Source organism: Salmo trutta, chromosome 35 (genome assembly GCF_901001165.1).
Source record: "Salmo trutta chromosome 35, fSalTru1.1, whole genome shotgun sequence".
NCBI lineage: Eukaryota > Metazoa > Chordata > Actinopteri > Salmoniformes > Salmonidae > Salmo > Salmo trutta.
The window spans coordinates 38,732,762-38,757,221 of record NC_042991.1 but is presented as its reverse complement, the minus strand read 5'-3'; the positions used below and the strand labels follow the sequence as shown (position 1 = coordinate 38,757,221).

At 43.3% G+C, this 24,460-nt stretch overlaps 1 protein-coding gene across 1 annotated transcript in view; it reads left to right on the top strand.

Moving 5' to 3' along the window:
* LOC115175179 (fibronectin type III domain-containing protein 4-like) overlaps positions 1 to 24,460 on the top strand; it is a 97,817-nt gene that overhangs the window by 57,754 nt on the left and 15,603 nt on the right. Inside the window, exon 3 of the mRNA XM_029734418.1 lies at positions 4,021 to 4,225. Within this exon, the coding sequence (XP_029590278.1) occupies positions 4,021 to 4,225 (205 nt within the window). The remainder of the gene's footprint in view (positions 1 to 4,020; positions 4,226 to 24,460) is intronic.

Below are 24,460 nucleotides of genomic sequence, written 5' to 3'. Positions count from 1 at the left end.
GTGGTTGTAGTAGTAGTATTAGTAGTAGTAGGCCTGCGTTGTAGTAGTAGTATTAGTATTAGTAGTGGTTGTAGTAGTAGTAGGCCTGCTTAGTAATAATAGTAGTAGTAGTAGTAGTAGTAGTAGTGGCAGTAGTAGAAGTAGTAGTAGTAGTAGAAGTAGTAGTAGTAGTAGTAGTTGTAGTAGTAGTAGTAGTTGTAGTAGTAGTAGGCCTGCTTAGTAGTAGTATTAGTAGTGGTAGTAGGAGTAGTTGTAGTAGTAGTAGTAGTAGTAGTAGTAGTAGTAGTGGTAGTAGGAGTAGTAGTAGTAGTAGTAGTAGTAGTAGTAGTAGTAGTAGTAGTAGTAGTAGTAGTAGTAGTAGCAGTAGGCCTGCTTAGTAGTAGTATTAGTATTAGTAGTGGTAGTAGGAGTAGTTGTAGTTGAAGTAGCAGTAGCAGTAGTAGAAGTTGCAGTAGCAGTAATAGCAGTAGCAGTAGTAGCAGTAGCAGTAGTAGCAATAGTAGTAGCAGTAGCAGTAGTTGTTGTAGTAGTAGAAGTAGCAGTAGCAGTAGCAGCAGTAGCAGGAGCATTAGCAGTAGTTGTAGCAGTAGTAGTAGTAGAAGTAGTAGTAGCAGTAGTAGCAGTAGTAGCAGTAGTAGCAGTAGAACTAGCAGCAGTAGCAGTAGTAGTAGCAGTAGCAGCAGTAGCAGTAGTAGGCCTGCTTAGTAGTAGTAGTAGTAGTTATAATAGTAGTAGTAGTGGTAGTAGTAGTTATAGTAGTAGTGGTAGTAGTAGTTGTGGTAGTAGTGGTAGTAGTTGTAGTGGTTGTAGTAGTGGTGGTAGTAGTAGTACTACTAGTAGTAGTGGTAGTACTAGAAGTAGTAGTAGTAGTAGTAGTAGTAGTAGTAGTTGTAGTAGTAGTATTAGTAGTAGTAGTACTAGTAGTAGTATTAGTAGTAGTAGTACTAGTAGTAGAAGTAGTAGTAGTAGTAGTAGTAGTTATAGTAGTAGTGGTAGTTGTAGTGGTTGTAGTAGTGGTGGTAGTAGTAGTAGTAGTAGTAGTAGTAGTAGTAGTAGTAGTTATAGTAGTAGTGGTAGTTGTAGTGGTTGTAGTGGTGGTAGTAGTAGTAGTAGTAGAAGTAGTAGTAGTACTAGTAGTAGTAGTGGTAGGACTAGAAGTAGTAGTAGTAGTAGTACTTGTATTAGTAGTATTAGTAGTGATTGTAGTAGTGGTGGTAGTAGTAGTAGAAGTAGTAGTAGTAGTACTAGTAGTAGTAGTAGTACTAGTAGTAGTAGTAGTACTACTAGTAGTAGTACTTGTAGTAGTACTAGTAGTAGAAGTAGTTGTAGTAGTAGTAGTAGTAGTAGTAGTAGTAGTTGTAGTAGTACTAGTAGCAGTAGTGGTAGTACTAGAAGTAGTAGTACTAGTAGTAGTACTAGTAGTAGTAGTGGTACTTGTATTAGTAGTATTAGTAGTGGTTGTAGTAGTGGTGGTAGTAGTAGTAGAAGTAGTAGTAGTAGTACTAGTAGTAGTAGTAGTACTACTAGTAGTAGTACTTGTAGTAGTACTAGTAGTAGAAGTAGTTGTAGTAGTAGTAGTTGTAGTAGTACTAGTAGTAGTAGTGGTAGTACTAGAAGTAGTAGTACTAGTAGTAGTACTAGTAGTAGTAGTGGTAGTACTAGAAGTAGTAGTAGCAGTAGTAGCAGTAGAAGTAGCAGTAGCAAACTACCTGTGCATACTGATGTTTAAACATACTACCTGTGCATACTGATGTTTAAACATACTACCTGTGCATACTGATGTTTAAACATACTCACTGTGCATACTGATGTTTAAACATACTACCTGTGCATACTGATGTTTAAACATACTACCTGTGCATGCTGATGTTTAAACATACTACCTGTGCATGCTGATGTTTAAACATACTACCTGTGCATACTGATGTTTAAACATACTACCTGTGCATACTGATGTTTAAACATACTACCTGTGCATACTGATGTTTAAACATACTCACTGTGCATACTGATGTTTAAACATACTACCTGTGCATACTGTAGGAGAATTACACAGCCTCCTGCCTGTTTAGATTTAAAAGTAACAATGTTTGTTGAAGCAACAGGGGCAGGCAAACGACAGGTCAAGGCAGGCAGGGGTCGATAATCCACAGTAGAGGTCAAGGTACAGGACGGCAGACAGGCTTAGGGTCAGGCAGTGTGTTCAGGCGGGCGGGTACAGGGTCAGGACAGTCAAGGGTCAAAAACCAGGAGGACGAGAAAAAGAGAGACTGGGGAAAAGACAGGAGCTGATACAAAACGTTGGTTGACTTGAACAAACCAGACGAACTGGCACAGACAGACAGAAAACACAGGTATAAATACCCAGGGGATAAGTGGAGAAGATGGGCGACACCTGGAGGGGTGGAGACGAGCACAAGGACAAGTGAAACAGATCAGGGCGTGACACATACCCTATCAGCCTCAGTTAATCCAAAGGCAGTAAATCGCAATAATTTTTGTTAAAGCGTAGAACCAGACAAGGCTGTCCTCGCTATCCTCTTTTTTGCTATTGTCGTAGAGCCACTTCCCACTTCCCATGTTAGAATAGTGAAACTATCTAAGCATGCTGATGTTGAAGGAAAGGATATATACAGCCTCATGCCTGTTTAGGTGTGAGCACTTCTATTCATCCAGCGCTAGTGACAGTCTGTACAACCTCTAAATGGTTATTTCAAGGGCTTTTCATCATAGTTGGTGTCTGTGGCACTCAATAGTTAGACAGGGAGAGCAGGGAGGAGGACCGTGGGGAGTTAGACAGGGAGAGCAGGGAGGACCGTGGGGAGTTAGACAGGGAGAGCAGGGAGGACTGTGGGGAGTTAGGTAGGGAGAACAGGGAGGACTGTGGGGAGTTAGACAGGGAGAACAGGGAGGACTGTGGGGAGTTAGACAGGGAGAGCAGGGAGGACTGTGGGGAATTAGACAGAGAGAGCAGGGAGGACTGTGGGGAGTTAGACAGGGAGAGTAGGGAGGACTGTGGGGAGTTAGACAGGGAGAACAGGGAGGACTGTGGGGAGTTAGACAGAGAGAGCAGGGAGGACTGTGGGGAGTTAGACAGGGAGAGCAGGGAGGAGGACCGTGGGGAGTTAGACAGGGAGAACAGGGAGGACTGTGGGGAGTTAGACAGAGAGAGCAGGGAGGACTGTGGGGAGTTAGATAGAGAGGGCAGGGAGGACTGTGGGGAGTTAGACAGAGAGAGCAGGGAGGACTGTGGGGAGTTAGACAGAGAGGGCAGGGAGGACTGTGGGGAGTTAGACAGGGAGAGCAGGGAGGAGGACCATGGGGAGTTAGACAGGGAGAACCGGGAGTAATATGGGGAGTTAGACTGGGAGAACTGGGAGTAATATGGGGAGTTATATATAGAGCATTGTGGGGAGTTAGACAGGGAGGACAGTGAGGAATTAGATAAATAGAACATGGATGACTATGGGGAGTTACACAGGGAGAACAGGGAGGATTGTTGGTAGTTTGTTAGGAAGGACAGTTGGATTAGACAGGGAGGAATGTGGGGAGTTAGGTAGGGAGAACAGGGAGGACTGTGGGGAGTTAGATCAGGATGACTGTGGGGAGTTAGGTAGGGAGGACTGTGGGGAGTTAGGTAGGGAGAACAGGGAGGACTGTGGGGAGTTAGGTAGGGAGAACAGGGAGGACTGTGGGGAGTTAGGTAGGGAGAACAGGGAGGACTGTGGGGAGTTAGGTCAGGATGACTGTGGGGAGTTAGGTAGGGAGGACTGTGGGGAGTTAGGTAGGGAGAACAGGGAGGACTGTGGGAAGTTAGGTAGGGAGAACAGGGAGGACTGTGGGGAGTTAGATCAGGATGACTGTGGGGAGTTAGGTACGGAGGACTGTGGGGAGTTAGGTAGGGAGAACAGGGAGGACTGTGGGGAGTTAGGTAGGGAGAACAGGGAGGACTGTGGGGAGGGAGTTCATTTCCAACTCAACTCAAACCTTGCTACCCTTTATCTCTGTGTTATATCTCAGAGGCAGGAGGGCCACACCCAGCGCTTCATCAGAGAGGTGAACACCACCAGCAGGACCTGTGTTCTGTGGGATCTGGACCAGGAGACAGACTATATTATCCAGGTCCAGTCCATTGGTCTGTACGGAGAGAGTCAGGCCAGCAAGAGGGTTCACTTCAGAACCCTCAAGAAGTCTGATCGCTTCCCTTCCAACAGCTCCAACCAAGGTAACCCTGACCCCCAACACTAACCCTCCAACCAAGGTAACCCTGACCCCTATCACTAACCCTCCAACCAAGGTAACCCTGACCCCTATCACTAACCTTCCAACCAAGGTAACCCCGACCCTTGACCCCTAACACTAACCCTCCAACCAAGGTAACCCTGACCCTTGACCCCCAACACTAACCCTCCAACCAAGGTAACCCTGACCCTTGACCCCCAACACTAAACCTCCAACCAAAGTAACCCTGACCCCCAACACTAACCCTCCAACTAAGGTAACCCTGACCCTTGACCCCTAACACTAACCCTCCAACCAAGGTAACCCTGACCCCTATCACTAACCCTCCAACCAAGGTAACCCTGACCCTTGACCCCTAACACTAACCCTCCAACCAAGGTAACCCTGACCCTTGACCCCCAACACTAACCCTCCAACCAAGGTATCCCTGACCCTTGACCCCCAACACTAACCCTCCAACCAAGGTAACCCTGACCCCCAACACTAACCCTCCGACCAAGGTAACCCTGACCCCCAACACTAACCCTCCAACAAAGGTAACCCTGACCTTTGACCCCTAACACTAACCCTCCAACCAAGGTAACCCTGACCCCCAACGCTAACCCTCCAACCAAGGTAACCCTGACCCTTGACCCCCAACACTAACCCTCCAACCAAGGTAACCCTGACCCCCAACACTAACCCTCCAACCAAGGTAACCCTGACCTTTGACCCCTAACACTAACCCTCCAACCAAGGTAACCCTGACCCCCAACGCTAACCCTCCAACCAAGGTAACCCTGACCCTTGACCCCCAACACTAACCCTCCAACCAAGGTAACCCTGACCCCTAACACTAACCCTCCAACCAAGGTAACCCTGACCCTTGACCCCTAACACTAACCCTCCAACCAAAGTAACCCTGACCCCTATAATACAAATCAAATCAAATGAATAGCAATATCATTGTAAATTACAGTTAATTACCAGTGCCTCTTTAACATCATTGTAATTTACAGTTAATTACCAGTGCCTCTTTAACATCATTGTAAATTACAGTTAATTACCAGTGCTTCTTTAACATCATTGTAATTTACAGTTAATTACCAGTGCCTCTTTAACATCATTGTAAATTACAGTAATTACCAGTGCCTCTTTAAAATCATTGGAAATTACAGTAATTACCAGTGCCTCTTTAAGATCATTGTAAATTACAGTAATTACCAGTGCCTCTTTAACAGCATTGTAAATTACAGTAATTACCAGTGCCTCTTTAACATCATTGTAATTTACAGTTAATTACCAGTGCCTCTTTAACATCATTGTAATTTACAGTTAATTACCAGTGCCTCTTTAACAGTGTGTAGGACACACTGTTATTGACACATTATTAACAGAGCAGAAGTGTTTTACCTGAGACCAGTCACGTTCTATCCCACATGGCCCAGACACCTCAGGAAGCTTTCTGCCTCCAGACATAAAAAAGACAGGAAGCCCCACTTATTGCAGAGGACTACCCTGCTATTTTTCCTGCACTCTTCTCTCTCTCTCTCTCTCTCTCTCTTTCTCTCTCTCTCTCTCTAGTGGGGCTTGATTGACCTTGGCTGACACAATTTAAAAAAGAAACTGCAAACCCAACCCATCTGGCACACCAGGCAGGCTAGAGCAAAGGCTTAAAGTATTTGAAAGATTTCAAATAGTATTTGAAGCCAGGTCTATATTACAGTAGGGCCTGGAGAGGCTGGTTAAGTGCCTGTAGCCTTCAGGACTGCTCTCCAAACCGCTCCCAGGGGCCCCCACTGTCTCTATCCCTCTCTCTACCACAGTTTATATTCTCCCAGCATTATTGATAGAGTCCGAGTCTCTCTCTCTCCGTCTCTCTCTTTCTTCCCATCTCTCTTTCTCTACCCCGATCTCTTTGTCACTACACCTCTCTCTCCCCCCCTCTCTATCTCTCTCAAATCAAATCAAAATCAAATTTATTTGTCACATACACATGGTTAGCAGATGTTAATACGAGTGTAGCGAAATGCTTGTGCTTCTAGTTCCAACCATGCAGTAATATCTACCAAGTAATCTAACCTATCAATTTCACAACAACTACCTTGTACACACAAGTGTAAATGAATCAATTAGAATATGTACATAAAAATATATGAATGAGCGATGGCCGAACGACATAGGCAAGATGCATCAGATGGTATAGAGTTGTCACGACTTCCGCCGAAGTCGGTCCCTCTCCTTGTTCGGGCGGCGTTCGGCGGTCGACTACACCGGTCTTCTAGCCATCGCCGCTCCACCTTTCATTTTCCATTTGTTTTGTCTTGTCTTCCTGCACACCTGGTTTACATCTCCTCATAATTACTATGTGTATTTAGCCCTCTGTTCCCTCCATGTCTGTGTGGGGTATTGTTTATTGTCAGGTTGGCACGCTTCCGGCTGGTTCTCGCCGGGTTTTGTTTTATACCCGTGCTTTGTGGCAGCCGGTACTTTGTACTTTGTTTGTGGTTTTTTGTGCTGCCTCACTTGTTCTTTGGGCATTTGTTTTTGTGACTCGGTTGCGTTCTGTTCTATAATTGCCTCAGTGAAGTGCTTTGTCCACTCATCTCTGCTCTCCTGCGCCTGACTTCCATGCATCAGCTACACCCACCATTGACAAGAGTACAGTATATACATATGAGATGAGTAATGTAGGGTATGTAAACATTATATAAAGTGGCATTGTTTAAAGTGACTAGTGATACATTTATTACATCAAGATGGCAAGATGCAGTAGATGGTATAGAGTACAGTATATACATATGAGATGAGTAATGTAGGGTATGTAAACAGCATATAAAGTGGCATTGTTTAAAGTGGCTAGTGATACATTTATTACATAAATTTTTTCATTATTAAAGTGGCTAGCGATGAGTCGGTATGTTGGCAGCAGCCACTCAATGTTAGTGATGGCTGTTTAACAGTCTGATGGCCTTGAGATAGAAGCTGTTTTTCAGTCTCTCAGTCCCCGCTTCGATGCACCTGTACTGACCTCGCCTTCTGGATGATAGCGGGGTGAACAGGCAGTGGCTCGGGTGGTTGTTGTTCTTGATGATCTTGTTAGCCTTCCTGTGACATCGGGTGGTGTAGGTGTCCTGGAGGGCAGGAAGTTTGCCCCGGTGATGCGTTGTGCAGACCTCACTGCCCTCTGGAGAGCCTTATGGTTGCGGGCGGAGCAGTTGCCGTACCAGGCGGTGATACAGCCCGACAGGATGCTCTCGATTGTGCATCTGTAAAAGTTTGTGAGTGTTTTTGGTGACAAGCCAAATTTCTTCAGCCTCCTGAGGTTGAAGAGGCGCTGCTGCGCCTTCTTCACCACGCTGTTTGTGTGGGTGAACCATTTCAGTTTGTCCATGATGTGTACGCCGAGGAACTTAAAACTCTCCTCCCTGTAGGTCGTCTCGTCGTTGTTGGTAATGAAGCCTACCACTGTAGTGTCGTCTGCAAATTTGATAATTGAGTTGGAGGCGTGCATGGCCACGCAGTCATGGGTGAATAGGGAGTACAGGAGAGGGCTGAGAACGCACCCTTGTGGGGCCCCAGTGTTGAGGATCAGTGTGGTGGAGATGTTGTTACCTACCCTCACCACCTGGGGGCGGCCCGTCAGGAAGTCCAGGACCCAGTTGCACAGGTCGGGGTCGTGACCCAGGGTCTCGAGCTTAATGGCGAGTTTGGAGGGTCCTATGGTGTTAAATGCTGAGCTGTAGTCGATGAACACCATTCTTACATAGGTATTCCTCTTGTCCAGATGGGTTAGGGCAGTGTGCAGTGTGATTGCGATTGCGTTTTCTGTGGACCTATTGGGGCGGTAAGCAAATTGGAGTGGGTCTAGGGTGTCAGGTAGGGTGGAGGTGATATGGTCCTTGACTAGTCTCTCAAAGCACTTCATGATGACGGAAGTGAGTGCTACGGGGCGATATTCATTTAGTTCAGTTACCTTCGCTTTCTTGGGAACAGGAACAATGGTGGCCATCTTGAAGCATGTGGGAACAGCAGACTGGGATAAGGATTGATTGAATATGTCCGTAAACACACCAGCCAGCTGGTCTGCACATGCTCTGAGGACGCGGCTGGGGATGCCGGCAGCCTTGCGAGGGTTAACACGTTTAAAGTTTTACTCACGTTGGCTGCAGTGAAGGAGAGCCCGCAGGTTTTGGTAGCGGGCCGTATCAGTGGCACTGTTTTGTCCTCAAAGAGAGCAAAGAAGTTGTTTAGTTTGTCTGGAAGCAAGACATTGTCGTCCGCGGCGGGGCTGGTTTTCCTTTTGTAGTCCGTGATAGACTGTAGACCCTGCCAAATACCCCTTGTGTCTGTGCCGTTGAATTGCGACTCTACTTTGTCTCTATACTGACGCTTAGCTTGTTTGATTGCCTTGCGGAGGGAACACCTACACTGTTTGTATTCGGTCATGTTTCCGGTCACCTTGCCCTGATTATAAGCAGTGGTTCACGCTTTCAGTTTTGCACGAATGCTGCCATCAATCCACGGTTTCTGGTTGGGGAATGTTTTAATAGACGCTGTAGGTACAACATCACCGATGCAATTGCTAATAAACTCGCTCACCGAATCAGCGTATTAATCAATGTTATTGTCTGACGCTATGTAGAACATATCCCAGTCCATGTGATCGAAGCAATCTTGAAGCGTGGAATCCGATTGTTCGGACCAGCGTTGAACAGACCTGAGCACGGGCACTTCCTCTTTTAGTTTCTGTCTATAGGCTGGGAGCAACAAAATGGAGTCGTGGTCAGATTTTCCAAAAGGAGGGCGGGGGAGGGCTTTATATGCGTAGCGGAAGTTAGAATAACAATGATCCAGGGTTTTGCCAGCCCGGGTCACGTATTCGATATGCTGATAAAATTTAGGGAGCCTTGTTTTCAGATTAGCCTTGTTAAAATCCCCAGCTACAATAAATGCAGCCTCAGGATATGTGGTTTCCAGTTTACATAGAGTCAAATGAAGTTATTTCAGGGCCGTCGATATGTCTGCTTGGGGGGGATATACACGACTGATTATGATCAAAGAGAATTCTCTTGGTAGATAATGCGGTCGGCATTTGATTGTAAGGAATTCTAGGTCAGGTGAACAAAAGGACTTGAGTTCCTTTATGTTGTTATGATCACACCACGTCTCGTTAATGATAAGGCATACACCCCCACCCTTCTTCTTACCAGAGAGATGTTTGTTTCTGTCGGCGCGATGCGTGAAGAAGCCAGGTGGCTGTACCGACTCTGACGTATCCCGAGTGAGCCATGTTTCTGCGAAACAAAGAACGTTACAATCTCTGATGTCTCTCTGGAAGGCAACCCTTGCTCGGATTTCGTCTACCTTGTTGTCAAGAGACTGGACATTGGCGAGTAGTTTGCTCGGGAGCGGTGCACGATGTGCCCGTCTACGGAGACTGACCAGAAGACCGCTCCGTCTGCCCCTTCTACGGCGTCGTTGTTTTGGGTCGCCGGCTGGGATCCGATCCATTGTCCTGGGTGGTGGACCAAACAGAGGATCTGCTTCGGGAAAGTCGTATTCCTGGTCGTAATGTTGGTAAAATAGACGTTGCTGTTATATCCAATAGTTCCTCCCGACTGTATGTAATAAAACCTAATATTTCCTGGGGTAACAACGTAAGAAATGCATAGTTTCCATCTCGCTCTCTCGCTCTCTCTCTCTCTCTCGCTCTCTCGCTCTCTCTCTCACTCGTTCTCTCTCTTCACACATTGCTGCAGGCTGCTGTAAAATTAAGCAACCTATCTCAACCCGGGGTGGGTAATCAGGATTCTGACACACACTCTAAAACACTTCAAATTGGGTCCTGGGCTACGCCGATGGCTGCGTCTGAAAACGGTGGGGCCATGACCAATCGACTGAGGCTTCAATAGCTGTCTGTACTCTCAGTCAGCACAGATGGACATGGTGAATGAACGTGAAAGAGAACTACTCTATAGCCAATCATGGTAATTCCTAAAGCATGGTGTTGCGTTTTCGTGGCATGCTTTATTTCATGATTAAAGTGATGGTGTGGTTTAATTGGTGATGGTGTGGTTTAATTGGTGATGGTGTGGTTTAAGTAGTGATGGTGTGGTTTATGTAGTGATGGTGTGGTTTAAGTAGTGATGGTGTGGTTTAATTGGTGATGGTGTGGTTTAAGTAGTGATGGTGTGGTTTAAGTAGTGATGGTGTGGTTTAAGTAGTGATGGTGTGGTTTAAGTAGTGATGGTGTGGTTTAATTGGTGATGGTGTGGTTTATGTAGTGATGGTGTGGTTTAAGTAGTGATGGTGTGGTTTAAGTAGTGATGGTGTGGTTTAAGTAGTGATGGTGTGGTTTAATTGGTGATGGTGTGGTTTATGTAGTGATGGTGTGGTTTAAGTAGTGATGGTGTGGTTTAAGTAGTGATGGTGTGGTTTATGTAGTGATGGTGTGGTTTAAGTAGTGATGGTGTGGTTTAATTGGTGATGGTGTGGTTTATGTAGTGATGGTGTGGTTTAAGTAGTGATGGTGTGGTTTAAGTAGTGATGGTGTGGTTTAAGTAGTGATGGTGTGGTTTAATTGGTGATGGTGTGGTTTATGTAGTGATGGTGTGGTTTAAGTAGTGATGGTGTGGTTTAATTGGTGATGGTGTGGTTTAAGTAGTGATGGTGTGGTTTAATTGGTGATGGTGTGGTTTATGTAGTGATGGTGTGGTTTAAGGAGTGATGGTGTGGTTTAATTGGTGATGGTGTGGTTTAAGTAGTGATGGTGTGGTTTATTTAGTGATGGTGTGGTTTAAGTAGTGATGGTGTGGTTTATTTGGTGATGTTGTGGTTTAAGTAGTGATGGTGTGGTTTATGTAGTGAAGGTGTGGTTTAAGTAGTGATGGTGTGGTTTAAGTAGTGATGGTGTGGTTTATTTGGTGATGGTGTGGTTTAAGTAGTGATGGTGTGGTAGTCTATCAGGTTCTGTACAGTGAATCATCAATATGGCTAGCAGGATCAACAAGAGATAGGCTAGCATGATCAACAATAGATAAGCTAGCATGATCAACAATAGATAGGCTAGCAGGATCAACAATAGATAGGCTAGCATGGTCAACAATAGATAGGCTAGCAGGATCAACAAGAGAAAGGCTAGCAGGATCAACAATAGATAGGCTAGCAGGATCAACAAGAGAAAGGCTAGCAGGATCAACAAGAGAAAGGCTAGCAGGATCAACAATAGATAGGCTAGCAGGATCAACAATAGATAGGCTAGCAGGATCAACAATAGATAGGCTAGCAGGATCAACAATAGATAGGCTAGCAGGATCAACAATAGATAGGCTAGCAGGATCAACAATAGATAGGCTAGCAGGATCAACAATAGATAGGCTAGCAGGATCAACAATAGATAGGCTAGCAGGATCAACAAGAGAAAGGCTAGCAGGATCAACAATAGATAGGCTAGCAGGATCAACAAGAGAAAGGCTAGCAGGATCAACAATAGATAGGCTAGCAGGATCAACAAGAGAGGCTAGCATGATTAACAATAGAAAGGCTAGCATGATCAACAAGAGAAAGGCTAGCAGGATCAACAATAGAAAGGCTAGCATGATCAACAATAGAAAGGCTAGCATGATCAACAATAGAAAGGCTAGCAGGATCAACAATAGAAAGGCTAGCAGGATCAACAATAGAAAGGCTAGCAGGATCAACAATAGAAAGGCTAGCAGGATCAACAAGAGAAAGGCTAGCAGGATCAACAATAGATAGGCTAGCAGGATCAACAATAGATAGGCTAGCAGGATCAACAATAGATAGGCTAGCAGGATCAAGAAGAGAAAGGCTAGCAGGATCAACAGAAGTGAAAGAGCTGAAGGAGACTCATCTATTAATTTCTCAATGTCTATGTCAAGCTCTTTCACTATTTCACTTGTGGACAGATGTGCTCGGTGTCCAAGATTACATCTCAACCACACACGATAATGCTTTTCATATCAACAACACACGATAATGCTTTCCCTCTCAACCACACATGATAATGCTTTACCTCGCAACCACACACGATAATGCTTTACCTCTCAACCCCACACGCCTTGAACTGTTGAACTCCTGAAACTTACTGAAAATGAGAGGATGAAGCACTTCAGGCACACTCCTTTAAGGCTACTGTAAAGAACATACTATATCTATTAGCAAAATCGCTAACAGTGTTAACTCCCTGACCTCAGGAAGATTAATGGTGGTTGTTATCTCAGAATTACAGTTGCATTATCTTGGTATCTCCTGCTTAGTGTTCCAATCAGTCCTGTAGCCAGAGTACTCCTTCTGGGACCTGAGTGATGCCATTCTGCAGTTATAGCTCAGAGAGAGGAGAGGAGAGGAGAGGAGAGGAGAGGAGAGGAGAGGAGAGGAGAGGAGAGGAGAGGAGAGGAGCAGCTACTCTTCCTGGGGTCCACACAAAACACGAAACATAATACAGAATGACATAATACAGAACATCAATAGACAAGAACAGCTCAAGGACAGAACTACATATATTTTTAAAAAGGCACATGTAGCCTACATATCAATACAGACACACAAACTATCTAGATCAAATAGGGGACAGGTGTTGTGCCGTAAGGTGTTGCTTTATCTGTTTTTTTAAACCAGGTTTGCTGTATATTTGAGCAATATGAGATGGAAGGAAGTTCCATGCAATTAGGGCTCTATATAATACTGTACGCTTTTTTGAATTTGTTCTGATTTAGGGACTGTGAAAAGACCCTTGATGGGACAAGTGTGTGTGTCAGAGCTGTGTGTAAGTTGACTATGCAAACCATTTCAACATATTAATGTTTCTTATAAAAACAAGAAGTGATGCAGTCAGTCTCTCCTCAACTTTTGCCAAGAGAGACTGGCATGCATAGTATTAATATCAACCCTCTGATTACAATTAAGAGCAAAACGTGCCGCTCTGTTCTGGACCAGCTGCAGCTTAACTAGGTCTTTCCTTGCAGCACTGGACTACACGTCTGGAACAATAATCAAGATTAGACTAAACTAGAGCCTGCAGAACTTGCTTTTTGTAGTGTGGTGTCAAAAAAGCAGAGCATCTCTTTATTATGGACAGACCTCTCCCCATCTTTACAACCATTTAATCTATATGTTTTGACCATGACAGTTTACAATCTAAAGTAACGGCAAGTAATTTAGTTTCCTCAATTTGTTCAACAGCCACACCATTCATTACCAGATTCAACTGAGGTCTAGAGCTTAAGGAATGATTTGTACCAAATACAAATAGTTAGTTTTAGTTTTAGAGATGTTCAGGACCAGTTTATTACTGGCCACCTGTTCTAAAACTGACTGCAACTCTTTGTTAAGGGTTTCAGTGACTTCATTAGCTGTGGTTGCTGATGCGTTGAATCATCAGCATACATGGACACACAGGCTTTCTTTAATGCCAGTGGCAGGTCATTGGTAAAAACAGAAAAGAGTAGAGGGCCTAGAGAGCTGCCCTGTGGTACACCACACTTTACATGTTTGACATTAAAGAAGCTTCCATTAAAGAAAACCCTTTGAGTTCTATTAGCTAGATCGCTCTGAATCCACAATATGGCAGAGGTTGAAAATACATAACACATATGTTTATTCAACAACAGGTTATGGTCAATAATATCAAAGGCTGCACTGAAATCTAACAGTACAGCTCCCACAATCTTCTTATTATCAATTTCTTTCAACCAATCATCAGTCATTTGTGTCAGTGCAGTACATGTTGAGTGCCCTTCTCTATAAGCATGCTGAAAGTCTGTTGTTAATTTGTTTACAAAGAAATAGCATTATATTTGCTCAAACAATTTTTTCAAACAGTTTGCTAAGAGCTGGCAGCAAGCTGATAGGTCTGCTGTTAGAACCAGTAAAGGCCGCTTTACCACTCTTGGGTAGCGGAATTACTTTGGCTTCCCTCCAGGCCTGAGGACAGATACAAAAAAATATGATAGAAGGGAGTGGCTATAGAGTCAACTACCATCCTCAGTAGCTTTCCATCTAAGTTGTCAATGCCAGGAGGTTTGTCATTATTGATCGATAAAAAATATTTTTAAACCTCTCCCACACTAACTTTACAAAATTCAAACTTGCAATGCTTTTCTTTCATTTTTTTTATTTTTTTTTTATGCATGAATACAATTGCTCACTGTTCGTTGTTGGCATTTCCTGCCTAAGTTTGCCCACTTTGCCAATGAAATAATCATGAATAACCCATCTGATTCGATGAAAGATGGAGTTTAATTTGTCTTTCTGACCATAATTTCATTTAAAGATGGAGAGGAGAGGAGAGGAGAGAGGAGAGAGGAGAGAGGAGAGAGGAGAGGAGAGGAGAGGAGAGGAGAGGAGAGGAGAGGAGAGGAGAGGAGAGGAGAGGACGTCTGGAATTCAACCTCCACCTCCATCCCAAAATAGCCTCATCTGTCCCCCTCTCCACCACACAATTAAATTACAACTCACCTCCTTAAAGTAATGTCACAAATCTCTCTTTTATATGAGATTCAGACCCACCGACCGAGCATCGGCTGTGCTTTGAAAAGCCTTTTTAATCTGGCTTCTTCACAACATCACAGAGACGTTTCAGGGATGTTTTGTTACAGCCAAAGCAGAACGCTTTTTCCCATCTCACATTCAATCTCCCATTCAAACTTAATTGATTAGCAGAGCAGCCGAATGCATGTACAGGTCTTCCAATGAGACACAGCTATACAGTCCAGAATCAATAACAGTGTTATTATTCCCACCAGCAAATCTCCTACAGTGCCGTGAAAAAGTATTTGCCCACTTTCTGATTTTCTCTATTTTTGCCTATTTTTCTCACTAAATGTAATCAGATTTTCAACCAAAACCTAGATAAAGGGAACCCGAGTAAACAAATAACAATAAAAATGGATACTAATTGTTTTAATAAACAAAGTTATACAACACCCGATGCCCCTACGGACAGATGGCCTGACATTCTCCTGTAGAATTCTCTGATATAGAGCACAATTCATGGTTCCTTCAATGTTAAGACATGAGGCAGCAAACCATCACACGACCACCACCATGCCTGACCTTTGGTATGAGGTTCTTACTGTAGAATGCAGTGTTTGGTTTTTGCCAGACATAACGGGAACCATGTCGTCCAAGTAGCGTCACAGGCTCTCTTTCCCTTTCCCAGATGCATCCGGTTCCTTGTGACCCAGCAGAGGGGTAACAAGGCATTCTCTCAACCAGCTTCACCTGGAATGCTTTTCCAACAGTCTTGAAGGAGTTCCCACATATGCTGAGCACTTGTTGGCTGCTTGGAATGCCTGGAATGCATTTCAATTAACAGGTTAAAAGTTAATTTGTGGAATTTCTTTCCTTCTAATGCGTTTGTGCCAATCAGTTGTGTTGTGACAAGGTACCAACCACTGTGTCTTTGTGAGATGCAGAGCAGGTGAACAGATGATCACCACATGTGTGGTTCCCACCATGAATCATGGAGGAGGAGATGTGGGGGTGCTTTGCTGGGGACACTTTTTGTGATTTATTTAGAATTCAAGGCACACTTAACCAGCATGGCTACCACAGAATTCTGCAGCAATTCCCGATCCCATCTGGTTTGCGCTTAGTGGGACAATCATTTGTTTTTCAACAGGACAATGACCCAAAACAGGCTGTGTAAGGGGTATTTGACCAAGGAGAGTGATGGAGTGCTGCATTAGATGGCCTGGCCTCCACAATCACCCGACCTCAACCCAATTGAGATGGTTTGGGATGAGTTGGACCGCAGAGTGAAGGAAAAGCAGCCACAAGTGCTCAGCATATGTGGGAACTCCTTCACTCCTTCACTGTTGGAAAAGCATTCCAGGTGAAGCTGGTTGAGAGAACACCAAGAGTGTGCAAAGCTGTCATCAAGGCAAAGGGTGGCAACTTTGAAGAATCTCCAATATAAAATACATTTTCATTTGTTTAACACTTTTTTGGTTACTACATGATACCATATGTGTTATTTAATAGTTTTGATCTCTTCACTATTATTCTAGAATGTAGAAAATAGTAAATTTAAAGAAAAACCCTTGAATGAGTAGGTGTGTCCAAACTTTTAACTGGTACTGTGTATATATGTACAGCATATACTAAAATATGTGGACACCCATTTGAAATTTGTGGATTTAGCTATTTCAGCCACACCCGTTGCTGACAGGTGTATAAAATCGACCACACAGCCATGCGATCTCCATAGACAAACATTGGCCAAAGAGCTCAGTGACATTCAACATGTCACTGTCATAAAATGCCACCTTTCCAACAAGTCAGTTTGTCACATTTCTGCCCTGCTAGAGCTAATCTGGTCAACTCTAAGTGCTGTTATCGTGAAGCGGAAACGTCTAGGAGCAACAACGGCTCAGCCGCAAAGTGGTAGTCCACACAAGCTCATAGAACGGGACCGCGGACTGTTCAAGGGCGTAGCTCGCCAAAAAAATGTCTGTCCTCGGTTGCAACACTCACTACCTTGTTCCAACGTCCGCACAACAACTGTTTGTTGGGCGCTTCATGAAATGGGTTTCTATGGCCGAGCATCCGCACATAAGCCTAAGATCACCATGCGCAATGCCAAGCGTCGACTGGAGTGGTGTAAAGCTCGCCACCATTGGACTCTGGAGCAGTGGAAACACGTTCTCTGGAGTCATGAATCACGCTTCTGGGTTAGGCGGATGTCAGGACAACGCTACCTACCCCAATGCATAGTGCCAACTGTAAAGTTTGGTGGAGGAGGAATAATGGTCCGGGGCTGTTTTACATGATTCGATTTACTTCTGGAACGATTCAGTCTGTCTACAGTTGTAGACATTAAATGCACCATTCATTTGATATGAGCTGAACAAGCTTATCGTTCTCCTGCTGCAAAGATGTGTTTGTGTTCATCTGTTCAGAAACAGTCTGTTTTACAGCTTATTGGGAGGCAGACAGTGTTGTGTTTTGCTTTCTAACTGTTGTCTGTTGTCAAGCCTGTGCAGCTGGTTTCAGATAGGTTCTGACTGATGATTCACTCACTGTCTTTCATTTGAAGTATCACAGTAATTGTGTCTAAAGGGACCTCTTTATCAGATGTGTGAATTTTTCTATATAACTCCATCGGAAGTACACAGTTCACATAGAGTACAAAGAGTTGGCATGTTTACATCCAAATAACCATATTCCCTATTCAGGGATCTGGTCTAAAGTAGTATACTATATACCAACCCCTATTCAGGGATCTGGTCTAAAGTAGTATACTATATACCAACCCCTATGGGTCCTGGTCTAAAGTAGTATACTATATACCAACCCCTATGGGTCCTGGTCTAAAGTAGTATACTATATACCAACACCTATTCAGGGATCTGGTCTAAAGTAGTATACTATATACCAACACCTATTCAGGGATCTGGTCTAAAGTAGTATACTATATACCAACACCTATTCAGGGATCTGGTCTAAAGTAGTATACTATATACCAAGCCCTATTCAGGGATCTGGTCTAAAGTAGTATACTATATACCAACACCTATTCAGGGATCTGGTCTAAAGTAGTATACTATATACCAACCCCTATTCAGGGATCTGGTCTAAAGTAGTATACTATATACCAACCCCTATTCAGGGATCTGGTCTAAAGTAGTATACTATATACCAACACCTATTCAGGGATCTGGTCTAAAGTAGTATACTATATACCAACCCCTATTCAGGGATCTGGTCTAAAGTAGTATACTATATACCAACCCCTATTCAGGGATCTGGTCTAAAGTAGTATACTATATACCAACACCTATGGGTCCTGGTCTAAAGTAGTATACTATATACCAACACCTATTCAGGGATCTGGTCTAAAGTAGTATACTATATACCAACACCTATTCAGGGATCTGGTCTAAAGTAGTATACTATATACCAACACCTATTCAGGGATCTGGTCTAAAGTAGTATACTATATACCAACCCCTATTCAGGGATCTGGTCTAAAGTAGTATACTATATACCAACCCCTATGGGTCCTGGTCTAAAGTAGTATACCATATACCAACACCTATGGGTCCTGGTCTAAAGTAGTATACTATATACCAACACCTATGGGTCCTGGTCTAAAGTAGTATACTATATACCAACCCCTATGGGCCCTGGTCTAAAGTAGTATACTATATACCAACCCCTATGGGTCCTGGTCTAAAGTAGTATACTATATACCAACCCCTATGGGTCCTGGTCTAAAGTAGTATACTATATACCAACCCCTATGGGTCCTGGTCTAAAGTAGTATACTATATACCAACCCCTATGGGTCCTGGTCTAAAGTAGTATACCATATACCAACCCCTATGGGTCCTGGTCTAAAGTAGTATACTATATACCAACACCTATGGGTCCTGGTCTAAAGTAGTATACTATATACCAACCCCTATGGGTCCTGGTCTAAAGTAGTATACTATATACCAACCCCAATGGGTCCTGGTCTAAAGTAGTATACTATATACCAACCCCTATGGGTCCTGGTCTAAAGTAGTATACTATATACCAACCCCTATGGGTCCTGGTCTAAAGTAGTATACTATATACCAACCCCTATGTGCCCTGGTCTAAAGTAGTATACTATATACCAACCCCTATGGGTCCTGGTCTAAAGTAGTATACTATATACCAACCCCTATGGACCCTGGTCTAAAGTAGTATACTATATACCAACCCCTATGGGTCCTGGTCTAAAGTAGTATACTATATACCTGTCACGTCCTGACCAGTAGAGGGGGTAGTTGGGTCAGGACGTGGCAGGAGGGAGTGTGTGTTTTTTATTGTTTCATTGATTTTGGCCGTGTGACTTCCAATCAAGCACAGCTGTAGAGGGTTGTGGTTGATTGGGAGTCACACATAAGGTGCCTACTTTGCCTTGTGGGGTGGTGGGTGGTTGTTTTTTACACTGCTTGTATTAGCCTGTAGAACTGTCACTGTTGTCACCCTTTTTGTTGTTAAGTGAATGCTCTACTCCTTTATTGGCAATAAATGACCATGAGTATTCACATACCTGCTGCGCCTTGGTTCATTTCAGAAGACAGCCGTTACAATACCAACCCCTATGGGTCCTGGTCTAAAGTAGTATACTATATAGAGAATAAGGTGCCATTTTGGGAAGCAGACCCAGGGTCAGGTTCAGTGCTGCAGTATACATGCGGAGCCAGATTTGTCCCATTCCAGAACACTGTATAAATAAAATATAATAAAACACTACTCAGTGTTTTTCCCAGCTGGCCTGACGACTGTTCTGAGAGCAAGGAGAAACTCTTTGTTCAGCATCCCAAACGGCACCCTGTTCCCTTTACAGTGCACTTATTTTTAACCAAGGGCCCATAGAGCTCTGGTCAAAAGTAGTGCACTATATAGGAAATATGGTACCATTTGGGATGCAGTCCTCTCTCTTCTGAAGGCCTCTCTTTATGGCCTGCAAAAGCACGTGTGTGCGTTTTTATATTTTTACGAGGCAGTAATGAAATTGAACTATGCTTGTTTTTCCAGATTCTTATACAAATTCCACACAATAACCTATTCAAATTCCCCTATCCATCCATCCACACATACTGCATTGTATGCTATTGAAACCGCAGCTTTGTCATTGTTAATTTTAATGAATGTATTGGTTAGGGATCAACGCCAAGGAGAACAGGATTTATGTCTGTCAGTATCTGCCTCGGAGTCATAATTATATTCTATAGATCAAAAGCTGACTACACCAGTGGAGGCTCCTCAGAGGAGGAATGGGAGAACCATCCTCCTCAGTGAATATCATAAAAATAAACATTTTAAAACATTGAAAAAGTTGTCATTAAAAAAACTATACTAAATATATTCACATGTAAATAAATAATTGATTAAAACACACTGTTTTGCAATGAAGGTCTACAGTAGCCTCAACAGCACTCTGTAGGGGTAGCACCATGGTGTAGCTGGAGGACAGCTAGCTTCCGTCCTCCTCTGGGTACATTGACTTCAATACAAAACCTAGGAGGCTCATGGTTTTCACCCCCATCCATAGACTTACACAGTAATTATGACAATTTCCGGAGGACGTCCTCCAACCTATCAGAGCTCTTGCAGCATGAACTGACATGTTTTCTACCCAATCAAGGGATCAGAGAATGAATCTAGTACTGGAAGCATACGTGCAGTGCATCACATGTGATGAGTAGTTGACTCAAAGAGAGAGAAAGACAATAGTTGACCAGTTTTCAACAAATCAATTTCAAGCAAGAGAGGGAGATTTCGTCACATTTTTTTCACTTTCAGTTTCACTTATTTAGCTAGAAAATGCTACTGGCTAGTTTAGTTACTCAAACACCAGGCTCAAACAGGCTATGTTAGTTAACTGGCTATGACTATCCAACACAACACTGGAACTCTTCCAAGTCAAGGTAAGCTTTTGGTTTTATTAATTTATTGCCACCGGGGCCCGCCGGTGTAACCGCTTACTGACTATACACTGTAACGTTACTGCATGACTATAACGGGTTTACTAAATGCATTAGTTCTATTAGCTATGTTGACTAGGACGTTACTTTAGCTAATATGGGGACAACGATGTAGGCTGTGTGCAGCGGTTATGATATGGTTTGGCTTGGAAAGGTTTTTTCACCTGGTCACATACAGGTGATGTGTTGTGCATTGAAGTCCACAAATGAAAGGAAAATGTGAGAGTAGGAGAGTGCATAGAGGCTAGAATGAATGCAACATGGCTGCTATGAAAGTGAACTGTGTTGATGCGTGATCGTGGGTGTCATAGGCGTCGTAAGGATAGGACCAAGGCGCAGGAAGTATAGTGCTCATCTTCTTAATTTATTTAAAGATCACACTTAAACAACATGACGAAACAGTTCCATAATGCAACACAGGCTATACAGGAAAATAATCACCCACAAAACACAAGTGAAACAAACACAACTAAATATGGCCTCCAATTAGAGACAACGACAACCAGCTGCCTCTAATTGGAGATCATTGCCAAAAACCCAACATAGAAATAGAAAACTAGATATAGACATAGAAAACATAGAACCTAAACCAAAAACACCGAAACACACAAAACAAACACCCCCTGCCACGCCCTGACCAAACTACAATGACAAATAACCCCTTTTACTGGTCAGGATGTGACAGTACCCCCCCCTCTCCCCAAAGGTGCAGACCCCGAATGCACCTCAAAAACAAAACCTTCACAAAAACAACCCCAAACCTAAAGGGAGGGAAGGGAGGGTGGCCACCGTCAACGACGGTCACTGTGCTACACCCCCCCTTCGCCAATCCTCCCACTACGGAGGTGGCTCTGGTTCTGGGCGTAGCTCCCCTTCAGAAGACTCCGGGCTGAGGAGCGTCGCTGGAGGCTCCGGGCTGAGGAGCTGTCATAAATCAAAGGCTGGCTACTTTAAAGAATCTCAAATTTAAAATATATTTTGATCTGTTTAACACTTTTTTGGTTACTACATGATTCCATATGTGTTATTTCATAGTTTTTGATGTCTTCACTGTTATTCTACAATGTAGAAAATAGTAAAAAAAAATAAAGAAAAACCTTTGAATGAGTAGGTGTGTCCAAACTTTTGACTGGTACTGTATATATACGCTACCTGACCAAAAGTATGTGGACACCTGCTCATCGAACATCTAAATCGAAAATCATGGGCATTAATATAGAGTTGGTCCCCCCTTTGCTGCTATAACAGCCTCCACTCTTCTGGGAAGGCTTTCCACTAGATGTTGGAACATTGCTGCTATAACAGCCTCCACTCTTCTGGGAAGGCTTTCCACTAGATGTGGGAACATTGCTGCAGGGGGACTTGATTCCATTCAGCCACAAGAGCATTTTTTTTTTGTAACCTTTATTTAACCAGGTGAAACCCATTGAGGATAAAAACCTATTTTGCAAGGGTGACCTGGCAAGAAGGCAAAACAGGGAAATAGCAACGTATCCATAAAACATTACAGAAAAAAAATACAGAATACACACAAATGGCAAAGTGTCACAAAGCTAAAGATACAACTGAAGATTAGAAACAACTGCAGTGTTGTCGATCAGAGTCTTAAAAACAGACAAGGACACTATAACTCCCCTAACTTTACAATCTCATGAAGCATGGTTCCAAGATGAAGGGGCATTATGGGAAAAATATTGTTTCTCCATCTCAGTTCTAAGCCTTGAGGAACGGACAAGGACCGCAGAGACTGTGAACGAAGACTATATTGAATGACTGGTCTGGTCAGTAAAGAACAGAGATACAAAGGGAGTTGTCTCATCAATGCTTTGTACACAAAAGTGTTCCAGTGCTTTAGCCTCCGGGTAGAGAGACAGGTCCATTGCACCTTAGCATACAGATCACAGTGATGGGTCAGTGATCTAGCGTTGGTAATAGATGTTAAAGCACCGTAATATACTGTGTCCAGAGTTTTCAAGGTACTTTCTGAGGCCTGCATATAGACAATATCACCATCATCCAGTACTGATTAAAAATAAGTGCTTTGAACAAGATATTTCCTGAAAAACAAATATTTGTTCCTGAAATAGAAGCCCAACTCCAACTTCAGTTTCTGGGTCAAGTTATCAATGTGCTGTTTAAAATTCTACTTTTTCATCTAACCAAATCCCAAGATACTTATAGGAGGTGACCCTATCAATTTGCTGTCCTTTATAGTTAAAATCTGCAAGTTACTCCATCTGTTTACTTTCAGGGAAGAGAAAACCATAAACTTTGTTTTACTTTCATTAAGCACAAGTTTCAATTGGGAAAGGCTGCCTTTGAATAACATCAAAGGCCAACTGTAAGTCCTGAAAAGCCTTCTCAATATTAGATGCGCTAGAATAAATAATTGTATCATCAGCATACAGATGGAGATTTACAGAGTCAACAGTCTTCCCTATATCATTTATATACAGTGTAAAAAAGGATGAGACCTAAAATTGGGCCCTGGGGAACTCCTTTTGTAAGCCTTCGAAACTCAGATTTCATACCCTCTGTCACGGTTGTCTAAAGGATCGGACCAAAATGCAGCGTGTGTTTCGTTCCACATATTTATTAGACTGTGAAACTTTATGCAATACAAAATAAACCGAAGGATAAAACAACAAACCGTGACGCTGAGGAGAAACAAACACTACTCACAAAATATAATCACCCACAAAAACAGGTGGGACAAACATCAGCTTAAATATGACCTTCAATTAGAGACAACGACGACCAGCTGCCTCTAATTGGAGATCATACCAAACAACACCAACATAGACATACAAAACTAGAAGCTGAACATAGAAATACAAAATATAGACAAACACCCCCTGTCACACCCTGACCTACTCTACCATAGAAAATAACAACATACTATGGTCAGGACGTGACACCCTCCTGAGCTACACACTGTGTTCTGTCAGAAAGGTAGTTTTGGAACCAATCCAATGCATCAACACTTAAACCTTATTTAGTCTATTCAACCGCAGGGCATGGTCAACAGTGTCGAAGGCCTTCGATAAGTCAATAAAAAGTGAAATATAGTTATTTTTCTTGTCCTGAGCATCTAGAATATCACCTGCAACCTTACTTACAGCAGTAATTGTACTATGCTTGGCTCCACAACCCGACTGGAATTGAGATAAAACTGAGTTATTATAAAGAATGTCTTTCAATTGTGAGTTCACAAGATTTGTGAATTGCATTAGTGAACTATGAAAACCACCAGCAGACCATTATTCCTCCTCCACCAAACTTTACAGTTGGCAATTGGGGCAGGTAGCGTTGTCCTGGCATCCACCAAACCCAGATTAGTCCGTCAGACTGCCAGATGATGAAGCGTGATTCAGAGAATGTGTTTCCACTGCTCCAGAGTCCAATGGCGACGAGCTTTACACCACTCCAGCCAACGCTTGGCATTGCCACTCCAGTCAATGTCAACAGTGAAGAGGCGACTCTGGGATGCTGGCCTTCTAGTGAGAGATCCTCTGTCCAGTGTCTGTGTTATTTTGCCCATCTTAATCTTTTCTTTTTATTGGCCAGTCTGAGATATGGCTTTTTCTTTGCAACTCTGTCTAGAGGGCCAGCATCCCGGAGTCGCCTCTTCACTGTTGACGTTGAGACTGGTGTTTTGCGGGTACTATTTAATGAAGCTGCCAGTTGAGGACTTGTGAGGCGTCTGTTTCTCAAACTAGACACTCTAATGTACTTGTCCTCTTGCTCAG